Genomic DNA, 26,800 nt, shown 5'->3' on the forward strand with positions numbered 1-26,800 from the left:
AAGGGGACACACCAGCCTGAGCTCTTGCACGGGGGTACGGGCTGCTGAGGGCATGTCTGAGAAGGGAAAGGGCCCTGCCGCTCTGACCAGCATGCATGGGAGCACAGATGTCTTCAAGGCCACTCAGAGTGACACAAGCCCAGTTTTTCCAGGGTGGCTTCCCAGATTCTGGGTCTGTGTCTATGTCAGATGCCTTATGAGGGGAAAAAAAGTAATCATACGTGAGGATGACGCAAACATATATATATGAAAAGAGAAAAGGGTATGAAATGGTTCGGATTTTAATCCCGGAGCCACGGAGGGCAGGAAACACCCACCTGGGGGCCAAGGAGAGGCGGTGGTGGGGCCTGCCCCCGAGCTCCTGGTGTGATTTTAAAATCTATCCCATCCGTCCCTCCACCCCCAACATCCGCCCGCAGTTGTCAGACGCAGCCAAAAGTCACTAATTATCTACTGACCTGTTCTGCGCAATTATGCTGAAAACGATGCTGCCTAATTAACCTGACACGCAAGATCGCGCCCTGTCAACACGGATGGGGCCTCCCTGTGCCCAGCAGGGCCGTCACCTCCCCATCCTGGCCAGGGCCAGCACTGTCACCTCGGGTCCCACACGGTTACCCAGTGTCCCATATGATCACCCCAATGTCCCCCATAGTCACAGCAGGGCCCCAGGCAGGCCACCCAAGGTTGTCCCCATGGAGCCTCACACTGCCACCACAGGGAACCCCCGTTGTCACCCTGGGGTCCCACACGGTCACTCCCATGTCCCACATGGCTACCACAGGATCCCCCACCGTCACCATCAGGACCCACACGGTCACCCTGGAGCTGCATAGTCACCACAAAGCCCCACACCGTCTCCACAGGGCCCCACTCAGCCACTGTGGGGCCCCACACGGTCACTCCGAGGCCCCAGGCGGCCACCGCGGGACCCTCCGGCAGGGAGCCCGCAAGACAGCCGGAGGAAGGGCCGGGCCGGGCCTGGCCGGGCTCTCCCTCCCGCCCCTCGTCCTCCCGCGGCGCGGACTGAAGCGGCCGCCGGGCCCCCAGCGGCCCTGGAGCAAGGCCGCCGGGGCGGGGCCGAGGGGCAGCGTCGAGGGCGAGCGCAGGGAGGGAGCTTTCAGCCGCCTCGTTAGCGCAGTAGGTAGCGCGTCAGTCTCATAATCTGAAGGTCGTGAGTTCGATCCTCACACGGGGCAAAGGCGGACAACTGTTTTCTTCCTGCTGCGGGAGGCGGCTCACCCAGCCGTGGCCCGCACACCTCCCCCGGCCGCTGCGGGTCCCGCACAGCGGCTCCGGCTGCGGCCCCCGCGCTTTTAGCTGCGGCCAAACCATACAAAACTCTTCTCTAACTCCTCAGCTTCATCGTTGCCATCGCGATTTCGGAAGGTGTGTTCCAGTGTGGTTGTGCGCTCATGCAAATAATTTCTGCGACCTGTATTGTTCAAAAATGCACTTTGGCGGAGGGTTTTCTGCATTCAAGCTGTCTGCAAGCCCGTTTCAGCGTTTGGGAATGGGGAAATGAGTCCCGCTCCTGCGGGGTCTGTGGGGCAACCCAGGGCGCGGGCAGGGCCGAAGGCTCCCGCTGCCCCCGGCACCCCAGCAACAGGCAGGGAGTAGGAGCTGCCACGGGGGCACGACAGGGCATCAGCCCCCACCTGCTGGAAACACTCCGGTTTGTCCACACTTACAGCTATAACGTTTTTATGAACCATAAGTGTGTACACATATGGCCCAAGATGCTAGCCAAAAACTTGGTGGGTTTAATTTTTCTCTTTAAATATAGAAATAATCACATGTAAACTCCCAGATAGTCATCAGAACAAGGCACTTTTCTCATCTACTCCTTCTGCCTCCCAGAGATGATCTTCGCCTGTTGCACTCTTCTGCCTTTGAAAAGGAACGATGCCTCTTCCCCGCACTCTGCTGCGGGCTGCGATGAGATTTCTGCGGATCCCAGTTGCTACTAATGTGACTCTTTCTGGTTCTAGATGCAGAGGATGCTCATGTGAAAATCAGCCTAGCAACACAAAAATAATTGTTTTTATTTAGCTACTCTGTCCCCTTTCTTTATCAGGAAATGTACCTGCTAATATGTATAACAAGTACATGTATCTCCAGCAACAGAGGTTCCGCAGCCTCTATGGACACTATTTTCAGTGTTTGTCTCTCAGTGGAAAAATTTTTTTTCTCAATTGCAAATTTCCCTGCTGCAACTTGTAGAATCCACTTACGCATCACTGACAAACCCAACATTTTAACAGTGGTTTGTTTCTTCAAGTCATGGCATTCACCAGAACAAATAAAGTACACAAATACTGCAAGTGTAATAACTTAATGGTAAAAAGTGAGTTTATTTTAGAAGTAAAAATAGCAGTATAGTTACCAAGAAAATAATGAGAAGGTTACAAACAACACACATTTTTCTAGCTAGCATTTTATTTTTATATAAAATACTTCCAAAGACCTTTATAATAAGCAATGTCTGATCAGTCCTTAATCACAGTATACATACTTGGCATTTCACTGATTAACAATTTGAAGGTATAGATGAGGTCTAGAGCAAACCACCTCAAGTTGTCCACTTTGTAGCTTGGAAACCAGTTGGAGGATGTCTAGTTCGAGCCTGTGAGGTAAGCTTTTTTCTGAGCCGTCTGACTTCTGCCATCAGTTCCCGCTCTTGGCATGCCAGTTCTTCTCGTCTTCTGTTTAAAGACACTTAAGTGCAAGAAACTCGGACTTAATATTGCAACTAACAGTTTTCCATAAATACCATGAATGCTTATTACAACACTGATACCTCCTGCATAGAAACGCTATGTTTTATTAGTAGCATTGTATGCGAGACAGCCCTAAAACCCGTAAAAGCAAGGAACAATCCCTCCTAAGTTCTTTGGAAGTAGTACCTATGTTTTGTCACAAAAAGGTCAGATTCGCTATGGCAGGTCCATAGAGACATGTTTCCCATTGTGTACAGTTTTGTACATAAGATGCATGTGATTTTAAAACGTGCTTTCACTGGCCATAACGGCTAGGACAGCCCAGAGGAAATGATTACAGACTGATTCCTGACTATACTCTCAGTAAGATTTTGATGAAAGACAGTTCTACATCTTCTCAACATCCCCAAATCATACGTAACAGTGAAGACAGAAAAAGCATAGGTAAAATGATCAGGTCAGAATGAGATTAAACTAGGCTGAATTTTAATATGACTATTCTCATAATGTGACACACTTCAGGCACTTCCTACCTCTGCTGTCACTGGTAGTGAAGACATTTTCTCAGATGTGAAATAGAATACAACAATAAACTGGTTTACTATCCACTAAACACCTACACAACTAATAATGACTTAATCGCACAACGAGGTGTTCCAGTAATGCTTCTGAAATTAAACGTTAAAGAAAGGAGGGTCCTAACTTCTTAGAAACTTACTGTGTGATGATGACTCTGATGCAGACAAATCATTCAGACGGATGTTTCCAGACCTTGGCACCTGCTGGAATTCTACCACTCTCTCTCTACAACTGGCCTTTAAATCATGCAGTCTCTCTGTGGCAAATGGAGAGAAGGATTCTTTGTAAACTAAAAGTGTTTAAATTTCTAGTTATTTTTTCTAGCTTGAGGTGAAACAGTTTTTCTCCAGGAAGCAAAACTGGACAATCACTCACTCCAGCTAATGGCAAGTACAATTTGCTCAGAATTAGAAGTCAATGTTTCTAGTCTATAGGTCAAAGCTATGCATCACTGCATTTCATTTTAAGAAATTACGGCTCTGCATGTGCTGTTTCTTCGTATATAATTAATCCTCTGACAAATGGGCCACTAAGATCATGTGGAATATGGCTACTCGTACTTGCAGTTTTAGGAGGAGACACCCATTTTAATAATTTGCAAATTACTCCACATTAAAAACATTAGGCAAATAAGGGCAAAGTCTGAAAAAGCTCACCCAAAGCAATATTAATCACCTAATCTTAATACTAATCACTAATATTGTGTGAGCCTTGCAGAGATGGGGCAACAGGAGAAATATCTGCAAAAACACACAAATGCAGCATTTGAGAAGGATGTACTGGCCAATTCTGGAAGCACACAAATGTTTTTTTCCTGTGAACAGACACTTGGCAAAGTCACTTGTTGGCAGTGAGTTTGCCGTTCTTTACATTATTTGACAGAGGATTTCTAAGGCATGCTATTTTACGATCGGCTTAAGCTGATCTAAACCTGTGCTCCTACCAAAAATGCCATTTATATTGCTGCATCTGATACATATGAAACTGAGTTTCCTTTCCAAGTCTTGCCTGATATATTGGTTTCAGGAAAGAATACTGCCAAAAAGTACTTATGTAAAGGAGTTAAGCTTAAGTTTATCCCTAATATTGGACACTTAGTTTGTATTCAGCTGCTGAAAGCTTCATGCCAACATCCATGCAGAAGAACTGGATTATCTATACGCTCACCAAAATAGCCATCTTCACTTTGCAGCTTTTCAGCCAATTCTAATGCGTCATTCGTTTTGTCTTCTAAAAACTGCTTCCTCTGCTCATCTGCAGCAGCAGCAGTCTTCTGCTCTTCTTCCACTTGAGCTTTTTTCTGTAAAACTTCTTCCCACTGTGCAACAGAGATATTAGTGTCCTCAACAGATGTGTTGCAGGAAAAAGCAACAAGTAAAACCATCTGGTTTATTACTGACTAAACTTCACCCTTAAAATAAAATATATGTTATTAAGCTGACTGAATGTTTCTTTTTGAAAAATTTCTCATGCAAACACCTGCAGAAAGGTAAAAGTCTTGGGTCAGAGAAAAAAAAAAAAAAAAGAGAGGAACTTACAGAATTAGGAATATGCTTTCCTAATCCTAAAATATCCTCACCAATTTGCTCTAGTGCTTCCAGAAACTTCCACTCAAAACAGGAAAGGAGATTCATAACAAAACATTTCTTCAATACCTTTCAGTTTTATGCTCTACCATGTTACGGGCAAAAGAGAGTTACATTTGTGCCAGTCCCACTTAGAAAAAGAAATAATGCAAATACCTTTTTTTCTTCTGCTTTCCTCATGGTCTTCAGCAGTTCAGCTTCTTTCACCCTGTTGTCATGCAGGAGCTTGGCTATCTCTTCATAACGCTTCTCACGGTCCTGATCATCACACCTTAGTTTGTGCAACGCTTGTGACCTCCAGTTGGTGTCAATACGTTTCTGCTCTGCTTTGGCTAAATTTTCTTCAGCCACCTAATAAAACATCTTTCTTACCAGGAATCCGACTACTCTACTTCAAGTACATAGCCTCACATACAAATAAGGTAAGATGAACTGAAGTGTTCTCCAGTGCCACTCCTCCATCCATTAGAGTAGGCTGTCTCATCTATCAGGGCTTTCTTCTGCTGCTTCTTCATTCTTCTTACTCTTTCCCTTACTGAGGGTCTTTTTTGTTTGGTTTGGTTTCGTTTTTTTTTTTTTTTAATTTTTTAGAAACAGGCATCAACCCTCTCCATGATTTTGGGGATTTTGCTTTCCTAGCATGGATTTAAGAGGATTTACAGGTGCAATTAACATAAGATTGATACCTGGATGCCAATACTCCCACCCACATCCATCTGCTTCTAAAAATCGAAGACTGTTTACAAAAATTCAGACCCATATGTTTATTTCTAGACAAAATATAAATGCAGATGCCAAGCATATGGGCAGTGGGTTAGCTGCAACTATTTTTCCAACTGTGCAGTTACAAGTTCTGAGCTTAAAAATCTGAACAATTCCTAATGTCAAGCTACACACATTCATTACCGTGATCCAGAAGACAGCTTCTACAGTTGAATTTCCTGTCAAGTACTACCAACTGAAAGTTCCTTTGAGGCTTACTTTTGTTTTATTATGGTTACAAATAAAACATGTTCCTTAACAGGAGGATGTCTTATTCTGAAAAACACTTTTGAGTCTTATATGCCTTCTAAGTTCTGAGAAGTAAAGAAAAGTTAACATTCATGGCAGGCCCAGAGAATTTCAGTATTATATAGCTGTTTGGACACTTCAGTCAGATTTTTGAAAACCTCAAAACTTTAAACATACCATCATAATCTATTAATATAGGTATCTAGAAATTAGATTTCTTTAGAAAATATTTTCATATTAACTTGAACTAGTTAATTGCAATGAAAATATTATTAACTAGTACTACTTGTACTAGTTAGCATAATAACTCCCCAAAATACATGCTAAGATGCAATCATCTTACTATCTGAGCTTTCTGTTTTTCTTCTCTATCTATTTCAATCAATCTCTGAACAAGATGATCTTCCAGATCCACCATTCTTCGATGGGCATCCACCTCTTCTTTCATTTCCTTTGTAACTGCCTCTTGATCTTTGATTAGATGCTGCCAAACACACAAACATAAATTATTGTTGCTAAGCTACTAACCCACATTTGTAATTCTGTCTCTTTAACATCTATTAGAATTTCATTAAACTAGTATTTGAATATATCCACACATCTCATCCCACTACATATCATAACTGTCCAAGAAAGTGATAGTCCCTGCTGTTTTATCCACTTGGAATTACACTAAGCCTGAGTCATCACAGTGGTCTTGCTGGTTGATACTGATGTAATTCCATTCCCTGGATTACAGTGGAGCATAAAAGCAGAATTCCAACTTAAATGAACTAGACTAATCATGAAACTATTCTGTACTTTCATGGCACGCTTTAGCCAAAACCTCAAAATGTTTCATAAATATAAATCATGTTTCATGGTACAGGGACTTATAATAAATACATCTGCAGCTTGAATGCAGAGATCATTTGCTGAAGTAGTACAAATCAGCAGTGGATCTAGAAATAGAATTTTAACTCTCACCATTTTTTCTTCTACATATCTACACAGTTTTCTGGAGAAGACATAAGCCCTTCCCAGGCCTGCAGGAATGTATTGAGCTGTGTCAGCAGGGTACTGAAACAAAGTTAACATACACGGCCTTCTAAGCTTGAATATAGCCCCTCGCTGACAGCAGTAAAACAGTTCAGGGCATGGGCAGGGAAAGCCTGTCTACACAGACTCTTGTGGGAAGACATATATCCTCAGTTAGTTAAATAATTGCTACCTTTCTAGCCTAAAGAGGATGATCACTGCAGAACTGGTTCCCTTAAACAGCTGACTTTACATGTACTGGAACACAAATGACCTTAGCGTGGTTTGCGTTATGTAGCCACAATACAGCTGGCTGTGTATTTAATGAATAAACACGAAAAGAAGTTTAGCCCAGTTATGCTCAGCATGGTTTATAAAAAGTCTATGCCAAAAACTTTAAAAAGCCAAATATAAGCAGACACATGCTTCAAAATAAGGGTTAGCCATCTGGATGTCCACTTCTGCTTGCATTCCATGGGATCTGCAGGTATGTAAGACGGGCACATGTAGCTGTGATTTCTGAACACTTAACTTACTATTTCTAACCAAAACAGACATTACTAAAGCCTTCCATTGGCAGCCTTGCTTTTCAGTCATTAATTATTTACAATAATTAACTCATATTTAACTTTAAACAGTATTATTGATTAAAACCCTTTACTACTGAATAGTGATCTTTCTGAATTATAAGTCAGTCATTTGAGAAAGGCACTGCACATTCCATACAAACAATCCATTCCTTTTTGCTTAATGATGTTGGCAATCAGACATTTTTTCATCAACTACATCAATCTGCTATACTGTTCTCTCAAGAAAATGTAGATATATCTGGATACCACAGATGAAAAGGTGGGAGTTTCTGGGATGAGGAACATATTGTTATAGACTTATTTCTTATTTACACGTTCCTTGCTTCTCTCAACCAGCTGAGCACGCAGCTAAACGCTGCAGCAACCAAATGACACCTCTGCACAGGAGAAGAATAAAATGGGGAGGATATGCATATTTTCTCCCAGAAAAACAGGTAACAGTGAGTTCTACTAATGCTTTTATCAATAGAGGGTTTATTCTAAATGAGGTATCAGAGAGGGGAAAAAAAAAAAAGGGCCCCCTTTTGCCTTACAAAGTCTGGTTGAATGAACACAACCGGATCTGACAACTGCAAAGGAAGAACCTTTAAATACAAACATCTGTATAGTTCCCTAATAATTACCTGTTCAAAAAACTGTCTTTGTGATTCAAGTTCCATCCGTCGTACTTCTACATCTTGAACAGTAGCAGCTGTTTCCTGCTCTCTCATGGATGCCTTGAGGAGAAAAGAAACACATGAAAATACAGTAAAGGAGAAATTCTTCTCCCTTAAAAAAACAGTATCAAGAAGAATGTCCAAAACCCCAAGCCACACCCTACTTCTAAATTCTAGTTAACTTTCTGTCATACCACGAATAACGGAAAATATTGCATATCAAAAGTACCAGGCAAGGTGGAAAAGAGGCACAGGAATAGTTTTACATCCAGCCAAGCACATTAGGGAAATGTCAGGCTTGATCTAACACTAATAATCTGCCAGATGCAGCTCTGAATTGAATAAGGAGTCTTTGAATCCAGAACGCTGTGGAGGACAGTACACAGACAGGGAAGTGGCCACTTTGCACCTGTGCTGAGCTGGAGATAACAAATTTTACAGTGCCCTAACTGCAGAAACAAACACACATCTGCACCATGCTCTGCAAAGTGTGGTGCTGAGACACGAGGAATGGCCCTGCAAGGCTCAATTTGTGCCCATGAGGTTCAAAAGCTTTCATTCTCAGCATATGCATGCCACAGTGCTCGAGCTAGTAACATGGAAGCAAAGCCAGGCCTTGCCAGAGACCGCTGCGGAGCCTCTCAATCAGTGGCAGAGTTAATTTGCAATCTGGACATACAGCCCACAGACAGCCAAGAATTCACTAGTCCTTTAAGGAGCTCATTACATTTTTCAACACTGCTAATATACAGCTGAATCTGGCTTTTCTCAGGAATTTTGCCAGTTAAAGCAAGCCAGCGGAACACAGTAAGTGCCAAATAAAACTGTTAAATTATGCATTTACCACTTAATGCAGTCCATCTCATGCTAAATACACCTCTGGGCTCACAAATCACAGTATATCAACTGAAATTTTAGTTGTGGATTTTTCCTTGTTTATTTTCACTAATAAACCTTCAAGAAAAGAATTGCTTGAGCAATACTCAGCCTTTCTCGCAATTTCATCATCAAGATGTTTCAGTTCCATTTGACGCTGATCTTGCTGGTATTTCAGAAGACGCCTTCTTGAAGCATCTAGAAATTGCAGTTCCTTTACTTTCAGTTCTCTTTTCAAAGCAGCTAGTCTTCAAAGCCAAAACAAACAGAAACACGGGAACTTGTATATAGGAAAGGTCAGTACCAAAGAGCACAAACTTGCACTGCAGTTATCCATTAGTTACTATGAGCTAATCTTTAACTTATAAAGCTCAGGACAGTTGCTTTCATTCTTTTAAATTGTCCAGTTTTCATTTACAAGACAAAATTAAATTCACACACAGACATCCCCTAACGGCAATGTCCCCAATTAAGCTTTGAAGTCCGGTGCCCTGTTTCTGTTCTTCTTTAATAAGCATTAGTTTACTATTGCAATGATCCAGAACTGGAAACTATTCCTTAGAATAATTGCCAGTGTCCTGGTACCTCGTTCTGCAATTTGGAAAATATCAAACTCTTTCAAGGAACAAAACCACAAACTCAAGAATTAGTTTGCAAAGAAAGGCTCACTGCCAGCTTTAGAAAAAAAACCAAACCAAACTTACTCTGTAGGTTACAGAGGTTTAAGAGAAGTGCCTGTAGACATGGCGCTGAGGGACATGGTTTAGAGGTGGACTTGGTAGTGTTAGGTTAACGGTTGGACTTGATGATCTTAATGGTCTTTTTCAACCTAAATGATTCTATGATTACTCATAGTTGATCTAAAAAAACTGTGCAGATGTTGAAATTTCTAAATCCACTAGAAATGCAAGATTGTATACAGTCACTGATACTATAAGTGACTCTTAAATTTGCAGTGTGAGTTTGCCCACAGTGCTAGTCCGAAGTCTCAGTGTGCAAACACACAGCAATTGACTGCTTCAGAGCATTCACAATCCGAAGAGACCAGACAAAAGGCTGGGAGCTGAGACAAAAATATGAAGTGACTTGGCCTCTAATCTGCTGTATTCCCTCAGGCAAGGCAGTAATACAACCCAGATCACTTCATTCCCACACCAAAATCTGACCCACCAGACCACACTGCTTTCCCACATTACAATTTATACAAATTAGTGGTTATTTCTCCTTTACTCATGGTTAAAAACGTAATAGCAGGATACAGAAGCCAGGCCCCTAATGCTTCTTATATTATAATACCTCTGCCTCTGTTCCGCCAGTTTCTCTTCTTCTTCCAGTAGCATTTTTCGCCTCTGCTCTTCAGCTTCTCGAAGCAATTCCTGCTTTCGATACCAGGCTTCATCTTCTGCTTTCCGTTCCTGTGCTTTAGCTTCTAATTCATGTGCTATTTGTCTAAATGGAAGGAGATCACATGTTAATAATTCAAGCCAAGTATCAAGAAATTACTTGATGACTTGGAAATTGATGACTGTACTAGCAAAGAACTGCTGAAATGAGATGCCATAAAAGAGTATGGCATCCCCTTTATGTACTGATAAAGTACATGAGGAAGAGTTACAATACTGACTGTTACACACAACAGGGCATTTCAGATGACTGCAGATATTTTCTTCCTCAGATTGATAACAAAAAATAGTTTTTAAAGATGCCGTGGCATCATGGCACCCACTGATTTCAATAACAAGATAAGAACTCCTGGCCCTTCACAAAGTTGGACACTACAAGGTCAACAGAGGTTTAGGCTCTGATTTAGAAGTTTTCAAGTTTGAAGACTTGCAGCCCAATATTTTCTGCAAATTAACATTTTTTGTTTAAGATAAGACTACCAATTTAACTTAAAAATGTGTGAAACCAAATAACTTTTAACCTTTAGCAGCTATTTAAAGTCATCTTCCTGAATTTCTTAATTGCCTCTCTTCTCAAGCATACAGACTACAACAGAAAAAGGCAATTGTGTCCACCTGTCCCTCCCGGTCTGGTACTGTCTTCAACTTTCCCATTAATACCTCTCTCGTAAGTATTCAATTTCATCCTGTCTGATCCTCTCCCGTTCCTGAGTTTGATAATCCACAATGAACTTGGGATATTTATTAAATACAGGGTACTGTCCTTTTGTAAGTGGTATGAAGTCATCAAGCATACGCTGTGGATGGATATCTAGCGGTGTAGCCTCCATAAGATGATAAGCTTCCTTAATCACAACGTTAATGTCCAAGTTGTTACGATGATGAAAGAAATACTGTAAGAGACATGCTTCCATTTACATTCTACAAAAGATTAAGCAAGTTTTTAATACACCTATTTGGGAATAATTAGGTAAATTAGCAAGAGCTATATTCCAAAAGGTGATTTAAAATGGGAATATTAAATTAGCCCTACTAATTAGTAAAATATCATCGTCTCAAATGACTTGACCCAAACCTCTTCAAGATGTAAAAGTATGCTCTGGTTCTTTTCCTTCTCTTCAAATGGCAGTTGTGTAAGGGATCTGGAAAGCTAGGTGTGAATTTAGGGTGTCCAACTGCCTGCAAAGACACTCCTACCACTGGATAAACCTCCCTTGACTTCTGGTGTTCAAACATGAAGCTTGTAAGTTCCTCTTCTTGAAGGACTGTTCTTCCTGTCAAAGATCTTATTCACCAAGAAAATCTTTAAATTGGTTATTATTAAATGTAGCAATAATGTAGCAATAATGTCTGTTTGATGTCTGTCAAACTGACTGCTGACAAGCACATTTTCAAGGTGAAACCCTTTGTTTGCCTACAGAGATGTTTTCATATGAAAAAACCTCCTCCTCCTATGTAAGGCTAAACATAAGGAAACATCTTCATTTAGCTTCAGAGAATGTCAAATAATACTGCCTAATTTTGCAAATCTGAAAGCAAAATAATGAAACATGACAGAATGACTGTGTCTTGTCTCCACAGGCACAAGTCCATATTAGATCCCTAAAAAAGAGGCAGAATTATTTTGTGGTTGATGAACTATTGACATTTACAAAATAGCTTTTAGTGGCACTAGAAAGCTTATGAAAGCTTTTAAAGATCTTGTTGCATGAAACTGCAGGAAATTGCTCAATATTTTACTCATTTATTGTATATTTGTGAGGTACTAGATGACATTGTTCAGAAACATGCAATAATATATTCATGTGGAAATGAAACATCTCCTTCTAACCCCTGTAACAACGGATACAATGTTTTATACGTCTCTGTAGGTACACTTTCATATGACTGACTTAAATATGAAGGTGTTTACCTCAAAATCCGCTGTTTGATTACAGTGAAGCAAGGGAGCTCTGGAACATGTAATATAGGCAACAGCAATCATTAGAAAGTACGAAGGATGGTTGGAGAAGATATTGTCAAAGACTTTCAGCCATTCTTCTCGTGTTAGAACCTCAGAGAACAGTGTTTCTAGAAGAGGCCAAGCATAAACCTACATTATTTGGGAAAATTGACAAAATAATCTGTTAGTACAATTTTACCATTCCTTTTAAAGAAATAATATGAATTTTTCTTGCCTTATACCAAGAATCTATTGATTTATGAAAGAAACAGGAACTAAAACAGAATATTTGAAGAGAAATTTTATCACTCACTATAAACATTCAAAATTAATACGCGGTGATTATAAATACATTTCTTATTTCACTGGATGTCTAAATCTTCTGTTTAAATTCGTGAAGCTAAAATCATCCCCAATGATAAATAGGGATTACAAAATTAATTCATCATACCTATGTCCACTTTAAAAAAAAAAGTACATTTATTATTTGATAAGTAGATTTTCAAGCAATGTGGACTTGAAAGCAAAGAACTTCTAAGAACTACAGTAACATATATGTGACATTTATGATCATGGAAAAGGAAAAGCTGCAGGAAAGCAATGATATATTCTTTACACTCCCATATCATTCACTGTTATTTAATGAAAACTCCCTCAGAAAAGAATTACTTCAAAATAAAAGACTAGTCCACTATCATTCACTGCAGTGACATTTTATATACAAAAGTTGGCTAGAATATTACCTGTGAAGTCACACTGTATTTTATTAAATGCTGAAGCAGTTCTTTGTCATGATGTGCCAAAACATTTTCCATCATACTAAGGACATTAACTGGAGGATTGGGAAAATACTCAAACCAGTGCTGACAAAAATTGACTGAAAGAGAAAAAAAAGCCCAACACAATCCACTGTAATCCAGAGTGATTGACAACCTTAAGGTTTGGTTATAAAGGCTATGAATTTGAGACGTAGTTTTAGGCAGCAATATTTAAGATATTCCCAGCTCTCCTCTTTGCTAGCATTTATTCCTAAACCATTCCCACAGTACACTGCTCCTCCAGCTGCACGGGCATGACTGTTTGTGTCAGTACACTGTGAACCAGACTGGGGAACTAATCTGCCTCAAAAATAAAATGAAAAAAAAGTCTGTGTGCTGTGGGACTAAGCAGTTGGAGGCAGATGGGAATACTTAAACCAGTGTTTCTGTCTCATGAAACTACAGCCTGGATCAAGTAATTTTTAACATAGTAAGAATAATTGCCATAAACTTGGATACTTGTTCACCAACAGCATGTGTTTGCAAAGTGGGTATGTATGCTTGGCAGCACATATCTTCTGTAGACTTAGCAGCAGCTGCAACAACTAATTTAAGTGTAAAGCACTTTAATTTAGAATGTTTCTTCAGAAGACAGCCATAGCCAGCTTTCAGCCAAATGTTTAAATTTTGAGTTACCACATGCTTAGGACAACTAAACACAGTAAAAATTTAAAAGAGATCATTCCCTTTTGACTGGGAGTGGGTTGGGGTGGGGGGTTGGGGGTGTGTGACTACTTTTCCCATGTCTCAGTGATTTTAGTTATTATGATATAATTATGCTAGATACATTTGTTTTTACTGAGTAGACTTTACAAATATTGTTAAACTGCTAACTTTTTGCTAGAAACATTGCAAAAGGAAATCTAATATCTTGGTTTTATTTATAAGCAGGTTTTTGTTTTAAGCGTACAGTTGCTACATATTAATTCCTGGCAACACCTTTAGAAGAGAGCCTGGTGACCTCTTAGGAAATACCTCATTCGTTTCATCAGGAAAAGGTTTTTGCATGGGAAAGCTTAAACATGTTGCATCATATTTGAGTTTTTAAAATCATTGCTCACCTACTACCGTAGCAACAACTTCAAAGCAGACCAGCTGGTTGTTCTGGAATAATTTTACAAATGGGAATGCTAGCAAAGGAATATAAGGCGTCTCAGCGAAGATAGCAGACCAGTGAGCTAGAGCTGATAAGGTCCTATAGGCAAACAAAGGTGTAGAAAACACCCAAAAAGAAACAAAAATATAAATGCATTTTAGAACCAGAACATAGAAAGATTGTAAACTTCAAGACAGATGCAGGATTATACAAGTTATAAAACCAGAATTGCATGAGGCCACTACTATTGCATTTTAGAATTTTCCTTACAGTTGATTCCAGCTATTGGATACATTTCAGATCACTATATGAAAATAAAAATCTGTAATATTTAAATAAATATATATTTTACCTCTGTAAAACTCTCAGCAGTTTCCTACTTTTGATGGGATACTCATTTTGAATATTCACAAATGCACTGTGGGTGCCCTTATCTATCAGGCTACTGAATGCTAAGTGGTTTTCAGGAAGTTGTAATAAGGAACGCCAAACAAACATCCTGCAATTAAAATGCAGACTTAGTCAAGCAACTTCCCTTTCATAGACCAGTAAACACAAGTAATTTTATTTTGTGCAAGCATGAACATGCACACAAATATACCTGTACTTTGCTGGATATTCTCCAAATCCTTTCAATAAGGCCTGCAGACGTTTCTTGTTTAATCCACCTGGCAATTCGTTCTACGAAATAAGGGATCAACAATAAATGTAAGGATTTCTCTTTCATAATCTCTTTCCTTGCACTCTAATTGATGACAGTAGCTAAATACTGAAGTTCCTAACATAATATTAAAAAAAAGAATATAATGTGTACTGCTATTTGTTACATAACCCTAGGTATTTCAACAACAAAAAAGATAATTCAAAAGATCATTCATCTACTGAACTCAAAGAACAGCTGCCATTGATTTCAGTCAGAAGCAAATCAGGACCTAACTGACTAAACTATATACAATTAAATGATGGATATAGCCAAACCCTAAAGAATATTGACATAGGAATAGATCATATTGTGATGAATGTTACAGCAGGGTAGATACATATAGATATACATATGTGTGTATATATATTTCAGAATATATATACATATGAGATGTAAGATAAAGACAGAGAGACAAGTGGCACAGTGATAAGAGAAGGGAAATAAATGTTAACAGTAATGCATTTTCTAAATAATTAATAAAAATGAAATGGCTTCTAGGCAGACATTTTAGAGGTGCCAGTTTGCTAGCAGGGAAGCAGATCAGATCTAGCAAATATCCAAATGTGTCACAAGTTGCTCGAACAACTTACGAGGTACCCCAAGCTGACTGGAGGCACCTCTGGTTGTGTCAGGTAATACTGGAGTACGGACTAAACAGAGAGAGGAAATAGTACTAAAATTCCCTCAATCCCCTCTCTTCTCCAAGTGAGTCAGTGCCCAAGCTTATTCTTTAAAATAAGTGGGTAAATATTTTTTTGCAATGAAATTTAAATGCTACAGACTGGAGAACAAAATATTTGCATCTTCTTCCTACCTCTTTATTTTCAAGTGACGTGTTCACTTGCACTTTTAGCAATCTGGTTTGAATTTTGCTTCCTTTAGATTTCCAAGGCCGCTCTGACCTTCCTGAAGTCACTTTCATTGCCAGTTTATTTGCCTCTGATGTGCACTTGGACCAATCTTCTACTACTTTGAACATGGGTGGTGGAGGCTAATATTAAGTGAAAATACCTTGGTTAACATCTTCTAAGACAGATTAAATAACACTATAATTTGACATTTATTTTATATGCCATATTTTTGCGCTTGATGGCCATAGCAAGACTAGAGACACATTTATACCATTAATAAATATATACAGACTATATACTCCTGAATAAGTATGCCAGTGAATAAAACTGCTGTAATAAACTAGAAAGACTGTCGGAAGGTTTATGTACCTTCCAAACCAACTCAAACACCATGTTATTTCCTTGTTTAGCAAACACTAAAATATAATTGGGATAGCATAAATGTGTATCATGTACTGTTCAGGTTATTTACTTTAGTGTGTTTCTCAATGCCACTAAAATATTTTGCATTTCTATAGCACCAGTTAAAAAGAATACAAAAGACCTTTACAAACTTTAATTAGTCTTCAGTGTCAGGGAGGTATTAATTCAATGTTGGAGATTGGGAAAGCAAGTAACAAAGTGGCTATCCCAGTTCATGTCAAACCGGCAGCAAAAGTGCAAATGGAATGCATGTGTGACATCTTTACACATCCTTCCTCAGCTCCAACTCCGTCATTATCCAAAGCTGGTTACTGTTTACTTCAAAGACATGGTGATTAAAGATACATGGAATTCTGGATTTAGAAACCTGACTCCCATTAATAAATTACTTTAACAAAATAAGAACTGGTATTTAGAATGTTTGTTATTTAGCAGGGATTAGGAGTATGATTGTGCCATAATGATGGATGCTGGTATCCAATAACACAGTAAGAAGAACAAAATCACAGTAACAAAAATACCATTCATGCCCGCAGTTTAAGAGAACATCAGTTGCAAAACACTTCCTATAGGAAACAGAACAGAAGCGGCAGAATTACGCTGCTTCCATCTCCCCTAAAATGTCATTACAAAGAGAAATTGATCCATATGAATTGCTGTAGAACGACAGTGATATATATACTTTAAAAACATCATATTACCTGACAGGCTGGAGTAACTATGAAGGGAGCTCTGCAAACCACTTTTTCTTTATTTGTAGTGTTAAATATAGCACTCCAACACACATCTGCAAACTACTGCTGATACAAAAGTTATGTAGACAAGTATCAACTTTAATGGTTTTACTGCTGTTTTAAGAAACGTAAAACACTCTACCTTATTTCCTTCTTGAGTTAAAGCTTGGATACTGTATAAATTAAGGCTACCGTTTTCCATTACTGATGCAATATACCGTCCATTGGGGCTAATCGCTGCTGTATTAATTCCCCCTTCATGACTCCCAATGTCAAAAAGAAGTTTGCATGTTTCTATATTGATAAATCTCATAATATTATCTTGACTTAACACTCCAAGGACCTGTAAGTTAAAAGGATTCATCAATTAATATTGTCAATGTAAAACAAAGAGGAATACCCAATTCACCAGTGACATTCCATTAAGCTAAAAGAGCAATTGAGCAAACATTTAGCACAGTAACTTTCCTTTTGTATGGCATGGGCCCATATTCCCAGTGTCCCCCAAAAGCCCTCCAAATATATGTGTTGAATCAACTAACCAAATACTCCAGTCTTAAGCTTTGTAAAAAAACTGACCTGATTAGAGCCCCCATCAAAACTGTCAGGGAGGAATTCCAGATGACGGACAGCTCGTACTTTTGGAGGCATCCGGATTATTCTTATCAACTGCTTTGACTCTAAACACCATAAGTGAAGATGATTTGATTTTCCACCAGCTACAAAAATCCGGCCATCTCTGGATCACAGATGAGGTAAAGTTTCCATCAGAATACTATAATTTAAGTTAGTATTAGCTAAAAAGACAGAGATAGTACATTTCCTTCTATGCCCTCAAATCACTTTTGAATCTGCCATTATTCCTGTCATACTCTCCTGAAAGAACAAAATAGCCCCTAAATAATAAAATTTGCTTTCGTAAAGGATAGTTTAAACCTTATTTTAGTGGTCATTAAAAATCAACTTACTTTATTTCAACTGCTATGGGACTGTAATAAAAACTGCTATTGATCCTTGCTGAAAGTATCAGTCACAGCAGAGTTCAAAAGCTTATCATAATATATATAGCTCAATACTTCCATAAAACATTACAAATAAGGAAAGAAAACCTGTTTTAAAACTATAATTTTTGTAGTCTGTCTTTAGAATGTTTAAAATTGCTATTTACCTGGTAACTGCAAAGACCTTATAAAGTAATACAGAACCTTCTACAGGAGTTGGCAACTGGTATTTACAGTGAAGAGTATCAAATTCCCATGCAAAAACAGAATTATCTTTGAAACAGCTGAGGATGGTGTTACTCAATGGAAGAAAAAAAACCTGGAAGAATATGGAAAAGAAAAAAAATTGAATATGTTGTCAAGGAAGTACTATTTAAATTGGACCCGAGTGCATGGCAAAATAAAATACAGTAAGAAGCCATGACAGTACAGCTATTACTATAACTGTGTAATGCAGCTGCAATGTAAGGCTTAAATCCACAGGCAGTGTGTCCCCTTCTCCTGTTACAGCCTAGGCACGCCCGCTCTCCCTTGCACTGGCTCAGGCTTGTTGGACCCTTTGCTAAGCCAGTTTAATTCACTGAAATGACACAAATCTTTATCTGTGTTATTTTTATGACTATTAAACTGTCTCGCGGAGGTTTCTGATGAGTGCCAGAGAGGACGCAATATAAACGGTAGGAACATGAACCCAGGAACAGGAGGGGATGGGAGATATGAGCCAGCACTGTTCACTGAGCAACTGCTTGTTGCATCTTCTACAAACCACGTTCAGCGTTCAAATAATACCAAGAGCCTGCAAATGCACTCTATGAAGCATTCATCTTTAGACTTAAACTCCTTAGTTTTATGTGCAACTATTAAAAGTAAAAAATACTGTAGAGCGTTTAGCAATGTATTCTCCAACTATGAAATGCAGATTTTACTGTGAGGATGAATGAAGATAGAACCAGAAAGCTTGTAAAGATATTTTTTCAGTTATTCTGAACATGTTTATTGTTTATGTGTAATCTCTTTCGAGAAGAAAAAAAATTGGATTATTTACATTTTTGGATGTCATCAGATACATTCTTGCTTAATGACAAATTACTGGTTTAGATCAGAGGTTCTATTTTGGCAGCAGCACATGCAGCTTCAGCAAATTGCCTGTACCTATAATTTTGAAGGTTAAATTGAAATGTCTTCTGGTATCTGAACTGAGGGACTACCTGAAGGACACACTGGCTGAGATTTACAGTCAGTGCTACGAAGTTCAGAGTTTTAGTCTGAATGGTCTCTTGGCGCCTTGAAAATCTGTAAATCTGGACATGTGGGATGGGATTTGTCTTGCTGAATGTTAGTGACTGAAAGTTGGATGTTCAGGCCAAATTAGTCACTTGATAGTTACCTGTGGGGAAAAAGTCACCTCACCTACCAGAGTAATTTATCTTTAGACAGACTGAGCTGCCTGTCCTCCTTCAGGGACCCTGAGGAATTCTAGACAATGAATTGAAAGCAGATGCCCATCATGCAGACGGATGAAGTTTAAGTTTTGGTAAACTGGCATACTGAACAGTTCCTCATTTTCTGTTTTGCCCTAGAAAAATACCACAAGATGGTCACAAGCAGCTGTTGAATAAGCAGTGATGCTTTGAAAACGGTCATTATAGATGTCATCTCTTAGCTCTTCTTATTTTTTTTTCACCCGCTAGTCTTACAGCGTGTCTTTTTAAATTAGCTTTGCCCCATACCAGCTTAACAGAAGGTGTATGTTGGAGTGCAACTGGGCTTAAATAAAGAGGCACCAAAAAGTACACCACAGAGATTGGTGTGACACTACTATGATGGCTCAGACAGCAAGCAAGAATCCAACTTTGGACAGTGAGGCTGCACTTTTTGACAGTATAGGCTGCAGTCTAATAATAAATCTAGTTTTTAATAAAGCACTTATCTGTATGTCTTAAATCATGGCATAGGAGTAAGTATCATTATCTCTGCTCTAAAGACAGGAAAATGAAATCTAGATAAATTGGATTATTTGCATAATGTCCTATCAGAAATGGTAGAGCCAAACCAAAAGTGCAGGCTCTTGATTCCCAAACAGTTACTTATTCATTCAACCATAGTCACTATTGTTTGGATTTAAAAGTTGTTTCCATACTGTAACATCCTGATACCACCAAATTCCAAGAGCCATTTATCAATAAGAAGCCCCTACACATAGCCTACACAAAGAAAGATACTAAACAGTAAAAAAATCTTGTCCACTAAAGAAATGCAGCCATCTTTGGAAGGAAGACATGATAATTATTTTAGCAACAAGCACTACACAATAGTTTTAATAAAACAAACAAACAAAAATTGCTGCATGATCTTCCACAGTAATTGCTAGGTGACTATTTCAAGCTGACAAAACTTCTGCCTGACCTAGAACATGGTGAAGTCGCTCAAATGAATAGCCTTGTTCTCTGCAAAATCAGCATGGCTTTTTAGTCACCAGCCTGATGAGAACTTTGGTTTGAAGTGGTGTTTGTAAGACTATTCACTGCAGGGCAGCACGTGTGTAAGCAATGCTCAGCCACTGTGTCAGTACTTTCTGTAGTACTTATGCCAAAGTTTGACATTTGGTGGCGCAGGCAGACCTGTTTAAAGCAGCGTAATGCTAAGGAAGACCTATTTAAGCCACTCCCTGACACAAACATATCCTTCTCATCCCCTGTGTTGTTCCAGTAAAAGCGTCTGTGCAGCAAACCGAAGCAAAGAAACCACTAGGCTGAAAAGCAGCAATTTCTTATGCTGAGTTACTTTTCAGCTTTGTTTGTTCCCACATTCAGTGCTTAGCATTCATAGAAAGAAGAGCAGCTTTGGAATAAGCAGCTGAATGGGCTAGGTGGTGGTGACTGTTTGAAGTTACCATTATGACACCAAAACTGTTTTTTTAACAACACCCTTAAATCCCAGTACCATTCAGGTTGGAATCAATCTCTGGAGGTCCTCTGAGCCCAACCCCTGGTCAAAGCAGGGTCAATCTAGAAGACAGCTCCAACTTCCAGGTTAAATTGGGTTAGTCAAGGTCATATCCAACGAAGTTTTGAGTATCTCTAAAGATGGAGGTTCCTTAAAAGTTCCCAGCAGATCTCTGCAACTATTGAGTCATGATTCCAGTGGTCTGGGTGACATGACCGGATGACAGTTAAGGAGATATGCCCAAAGAACATAGAAAAGATTCAGCTGTATTTTAAAAAATACTTTCAAGTACTGTGATTTTAACATCCGGTGTTACTCCTACTGAGGTATGCTTGTTCACCCTTTAGCAATGGCTCTTTACTCACCTTCTGTATACCCACAGACTGACGAACATTCAGCTTTCTTTTTCTTTGAAAGGTGTCCAAGTCCCACAGTTGTGCTGTATCAGTGGATGTAGTGATGGCATACCTGCCTGAGCCATGGACAGAGATGGAAGACACCGAAGAATCATGTCCCCTCATCCAACTAACTAGCTCCTTGGTTTCTGCAGGAGTTGATGAAAAAAATGAAAAGGATATGAAAGTCATTCAAAGTGAAACAACTGCTACTTTATTGCCAACACTATGGTGTGAAAGAGACTTTTAAGCATACCTAGTGTATGACCATTTACCATCACAGCCCAACAAACAAGAAACAAAGGTATTAGTCTTCATGTAGTTATTATACCTTAGAGAAACATAACCATCTCTTAATCTCCAAGTAACAGATTTCGTAAATTATTCTAAGAAAGCCAACTTGCACAGACTTGTTTAATTTAGCCTAAGAATCAATCTTAAAGAGTCATGAACACTGTGATCAGGTAAGTTCAGCATGCCTCATAGGCAGATTATCTGATGTGAACACCCGCAGTAATCTCTAGAAGTTGCAACTGAATGTTCTAGCTAGAATTCTCCATGTACTTTGACTTGTGGACAATATGTATGAATGATTACGCAGCTATTTACAGGTGCAAGGAAGAAAGGTTTAATGACAACGGGCTATGACTATGGAAAGGCACAGTCAGAAAGCAACACCTCATTAATTCTTGTAGAGCCCCAAACATTTTTATGCTGTGCATTGCATATAAGGAAATGTTTCCTCTGACTACACTGTCTCCCACTTGTGACTGCACGACCACTAATCTTCCCTCAGCAACCAAACCGTATTTGCGGCAACTACACTATTTACATTGGGTAGTTTGCCTGACACCCATGGGGTGGTTCCAGCTGACCTACTGCTGTGGCATCAAAAATGGGAAATGGCTATAAAGCTGCTCATAAGGCCTAACAGTCAAACTTTCTGCTGTGCTTACAGACAATTGAGTGCTTAAAGCTATTGCCACTTGGAGGATGACATGGGATTACAGAGTATGGCTTCTAAAGAACGGGATGGAGCCCACCAACGTCTAAGGCTAGTTCACCCAATACTGACTTACGTGAATAACATTTACATTTTAAAACATTCTTCAGTATGACTTGGTACCTAGAAACAGCACCATATAAACATGCAGGACTCTGTGGAATAATTAATAAGATTTCTCTAAGTGCATCCAAAATCTGAGTTTGGTCTTACTGTGGTTGGAAGGAGATAAAGCACAGAGGATTTCAGACCTTAACTCTGACTCTTCCTCTGTTTTGGGGAACAGTGTGTTACATTAAAATCTTCACTGATACTATCAGACTTAAACCCTCAAATTGCAGATGAGTGATTCCTATGGCTTTTTAAAAAAAAAAATTAAATCCAGATGACATGGGACACTACAACTGCACTTTTTGTTAAGTTAAGATTAATTTTTGAAGAATGAATTGTCAATGCCTTTCATTACTTAAACTTCTAATCAAGTCAGAGACACACAGCTGAGAAGTTAATTTTAGATATTGCTTTTTAGCAAGGATACAGATCTACTTGCATACTCAAAAGTATTGTCAGTTCTTTTAGTGTATATTGTCACTTTGTTCAAATATTTTACTGAAAATACAGTTAATAACTGGTTCAGCTGCAAACTAACATACTGTCAACTGACTTTGGTTTCATTTTACATATAGCACCTCATTCTAAGCAAACACACAGAATTGCTTTAAAAAAGGTAACATACATAATTGCGATCCTGTGCTAGACTTCAGTTAAACAGGCACCTGCATGACGCAGTGGGAAGAAGAAACTTTGATGCAGCAAAGGATTCACTTACCCACAGGACTATAACCCACATGGTCCCAAACTGTAGGGGGTTTTTTTTGGAAGAACAGATGGCATGAAACACATAATAAGATCTCCATCAAAAACTTACCAAAAAATTGAAACTGATTCAGTTTTTTATAACAATCCAGATAGTAAGTGTTTAACTTTCCCCTTACCTGTATCAAAGCACTTTATGGAATAATCTGCCAAAGCCACTAGGAATTCTGTCTTTCTGCGAAGATTAAATGCCAAAGCAGTGCAAGCCTGCATTGTCCGCTGAACAAGGCTGAACCTAGTTAAAAATACATGCTCTCATTGTGTTAGGAAACTTTGGTTCATAATGTCAAGTGAAGTAATAACTTAATCAGTTTCAATGTATTTCACTGAGAGAAAAAAATAACTCAAAAGGGAGCAAAGAAATAATTACAGAATCACAGATTCATTAAGGTTGGAAAAGACCTGTAAGATCATCAAGTCCAACCATCAACCCAACACCACCATGGTCACTAAACCATGTCCTGCAGTGCCACGTCTACACGTCTTTTGAACACCTCCAGTGATGGTGACTCCACCACCTCCCTGGGCAGCCTGTTCCAATGCTTCACCAAAATAACACCTAATTACGATAAATATAAAAATATTAAAACTCTGTAGTGTAAAATTGAAAAGACTGATTAATATATTTCTGCAAATGACACTACTGGGTCTAATTTATTGTAATTCATGGCTCATATTATTAATTGATTGGTACCATTCAACGAATAACTTCTTGTGGTAGTATTTAATCACTTAACTTCTATGAAATTGCTGTTTGTTCAGTTTAGAGTTACAAACTACTGATCTTTTGGAGCAGCTAAACTAATAAAATAGTATTTAGGGAGCCTACAGGGGCTTGCAGTTTCAGCTCTGAGAAAGCCACTATTTCCACATTCATGGAAAACTGAGGGTTAAAACCGACCTGTGGCATGCTGTCCAGGCAAGTTCCATCCATACCCCTGAATGTTACAGATATCAAGACAATTAAAATGTCTTGATAGAAATACTCTTACCTGTTTCCATTCAAGTCAAGAACATATATATTCCCTTGGTGGTCTCCAGCAAGTAGAGAATCTCCGGAACTGTCAAAAGCCACATTCAGGAAACGTATTGTCTTTGAATTATACCCTTTGACACTATGAATTATGTTTACTATAACTCTGTGAAGAAAGTAAGCAAAACAACCATGCTTAGAACTGTTTTATTATCACATATTTTTCCAAGACCTAGGATTAAAATGTTCCTAGCTTATGGTTTTACAATTCCAGTATTTCGTAGTGTTCTACGAAAAAATCTTCTTCCATGAAAAATATGTATTCCTAATATAAAAAATATACTAAACAAAGGAAGTCATTCACTATGTTGGAAGGTAGTTAGGAGACATGTAAAGCAGATGGGGAAAATCCTCCATTCATGATCCTTTTATGTGGCTCCCAGTTACCCGATTTTCAATTATATTATTAATGAATAACACTAACATATATGCTGATGTATCATCTACCAATGTATCTGAAAGCCCAATTCAGCACTCAGCAAGGAACCTGGCTCTTCATTATCACTGTAAAGAAACATGCTAGAAAACCGAAAAGCTATGACTTACTGTAAGAAACCACTCGGATTAGATGTTGGGGGTAAATCAGTTTTAATACCACTTCTTTCCAAAGCCTTCAAAAGCATGAAGCAAGCCATTTTTATCATTATTCATCTGAGATATTGTGGAACAAAAGTTGATGTTTTCTCACATTCTATCCTTGTATCATGCTGTTAGCATAAAATGGAGCCAGATGCAGAACTGAAACCCATGTGCAGAATAAGCCATAAAAGGAAAGTTTTTTCAGGAAGCAGGACATTAAGATTTGGGAGATCTGCTACTCCTGAATTTCTTGGATAACACTGAGCCAACCAATTATTTTCTATTATCAGTTGGATGTAAATTCAGAGTCAAACTAAATATCTAAAACTGTACAGGATATTGGGAGGCTACTTAAAGACTGTAGGGCACTTGCAGAAGTCTATGACCATGGCTATATAAGATGCCAATACCTGTTTGAGACACCAGTTGCCAAGAAAGTAGCATATGGAAGCCAGCACTTGCATGCAACTCTTGGCGTATGTTACAAAGTGTGAGTGACTATTGGAAGAAGAAGGTCATACAGCCATGGTACAGACTAGAGACAAAACTAATTTTACCTCATTCTGTTAAGCTCATTCTTCTCTGCAATAAAAGGGAAGGGCCATAAAAATGAAATTAGAAAGATGTTAAGCTAATTTAAATTGTAATTAAAATTTAGTAATGTTAGGGTCTTTAACATCATAGAAAACCCCACAAGCAAAGTATGACTTCTGATTCTAAAAACACCCTGAAATGGGAGTTCTTATCAGTGTAGTTACAGATCTCCCAGAACTTCCTCAACGCCGCTCGCTGCCTGTCTAAAGTTCCTTTGCCACTAAACTAACCTAGGAGAATGAAGTTAGCAGTTCATGGAGCTGCATCCAGATTCCCTATGCCAAACCCCATACAGGTACCCCAAAACAGCATTCATACTGCTGCTCTTCAGCTTGGGCCAGACAGTATTTTCCTAGTATTTTACATTTTAATTAAATTCTCGTGGGAATTTGCCTATGGTATTTTGTTCAACACAATTAAAATAAAAAAGCTAAATTGAGAGAGTTGTCCAGGGTCTTGCCCAGCCAAGTTGTGAGCATCTCTGGGCACGGAGGCTTCACAGCCTCCTTGGGGACCTGCTGCACCTTCAACGGGAACGTTCTTCTCCGTTATCTAACCGGGCATCCCCGGGCCGTACCTCCAGCCTGCAGAAGCTCAGGTGGCTCCGGCTGACTCTGCTCCCTCCATCCCCTCCCCTCAGGCGCCGCGGGCAGCGCGATGCCCTCGGCCTGCCCACTCCCAGCCCTCGGCCTGCCCGCTCCCTCAGCCTCTCCTCCGCGGCGCAGCGCTGGGGACGGCCACGGCTGCAGCCGGCCCAGCACCGAGCCCCGGCGGCCAGCCGAGGCGGCAGCGCTGCGCGGGGCCGGCCCTGCCCCGCCGCCGCCGCCGCCCCCCGCCGGCCGTTACCCCCGCCGCGCCGCCGGGCCGGGCTTGCGGTGCCAGATGGGGCCCTGCTGGCGGCCGCCCAGGTCGGAGCTCTCCATCCTCAGCCCGGCGCCGCCGCTCCCGCGCTCGCCACCTCCCCTCAGGGCTCCTCCAACGGCCGCCTCGGCGGGGGGCGCTGCACGCATGGTACGGCCCGCTCCCGCTTCACCAATGGAGGGCAGTAGGAAGGAGGTAGGCGCCCCCCCCCCTCCGCGAGATGTCGGCCTGCTGGGGAATGGAACCGCCCCGCCCGGCGACCCCGGGGCCTGCCGGGAGCTGTGGTTTCCCTGGCGGGCGTCACGCAGGGTTGCAGGGCGAGAACAGGGGAGCGCCGTCAGCGTGGGATGATAAATAAAGTGGAGGCCACGACTTATATAATTTTATAAGATAATGCAATGGGACATGTAATGCGTTTTTTCAGGCTTTTGCAAGTGCAGGACGTACTGCCGGTTCACTCTTGTTACCAGCGCCCTCGCCTTACTCAATACAGCTTCGGGGAAAGGC

At 39.9% G+C, this 26,800-nt stretch overlaps 1 protein-coding gene and 1 non-coding gene across 3 annotated transcripts; one reads left to right on the forward strand and one right to left on the reverse strand.

The window, feature by feature from the left end:
* The first annotated feature begins 1,126 nt into the window (after positions 1–1,126).
* Positions 1,127–1,199, forward strand: TRNAM-CAU (transfer RNA methionine (anticodon CAU)). Its single transcript has one exon. It is a non-coding gene; the product is annotated as a tRNA-Met (tRNA).
* A 1,237-nt stretch (positions 1,200–2,436) lies between these two features.
* On the reverse strand, positions 2,437–26,355 carry TBC1D31 (TBC1 domain family member 31). 2 transcript variants are annotated; one of them, XM_059836099.1, is made up of 22 exons: positions 26,279–26,355; positions 24,219–24,365; positions 23,346–23,461; positions 21,318–21,496; positions 18,174–18,325; positions 17,585–17,744; positions 17,148–17,348; positions 15,812–15,988; positions 14,896–14,975; positions 14,647–14,793; positions 14,260–14,393; positions 13,124–13,257; positions 12,351–12,530; positions 11,099–11,331; positions 10,332–10,484; positions 9,148–9,283; positions 8,127–8,219; positions 6,240–6,380; positions 5,042–5,236; positions 4,467–4,617; positions 3,439–3,555; positions 2,437–2,718 (listed from the first exon to the last, which is right to left on the reverse strand). In XM_059836099.1, the coding sequence occupies exons 1-22, from the start codon at positions 26,353–26,355 to the stop codon at positions 2,573–2,575; spliced, it is 3,249 nt and encodes a 1,082-aa protein (XP_059692082.1). In that variant the 3' UTR covers positions 2,437–2,572. The 2 variants fall into 2 exon arrangements, with proteins under 2 accessions (XP_059692082.1, XP_059692083.1); XM_059836100.1 differs by having other exon boundaries at positions 3,439–3,553; positions 4,447–4,617.
* Between the last annotated feature and the right edge of the window lie 445 nt (positions 26,356–26,800).

Source organism: Gavia stellata, chromosome 3, assembly GCF_030936135.1.
Source record: "Gavia stellata isolate bGavSte3 chromosome 3, bGavSte3.hap2, whole genome shotgun sequence".
Classification (NCBI taxonomy): domain Eukaryota; kingdom Metazoa; phylum Chordata; class Aves; order Gaviiformes; family Gaviidae; genus Gavia; species Gavia stellata.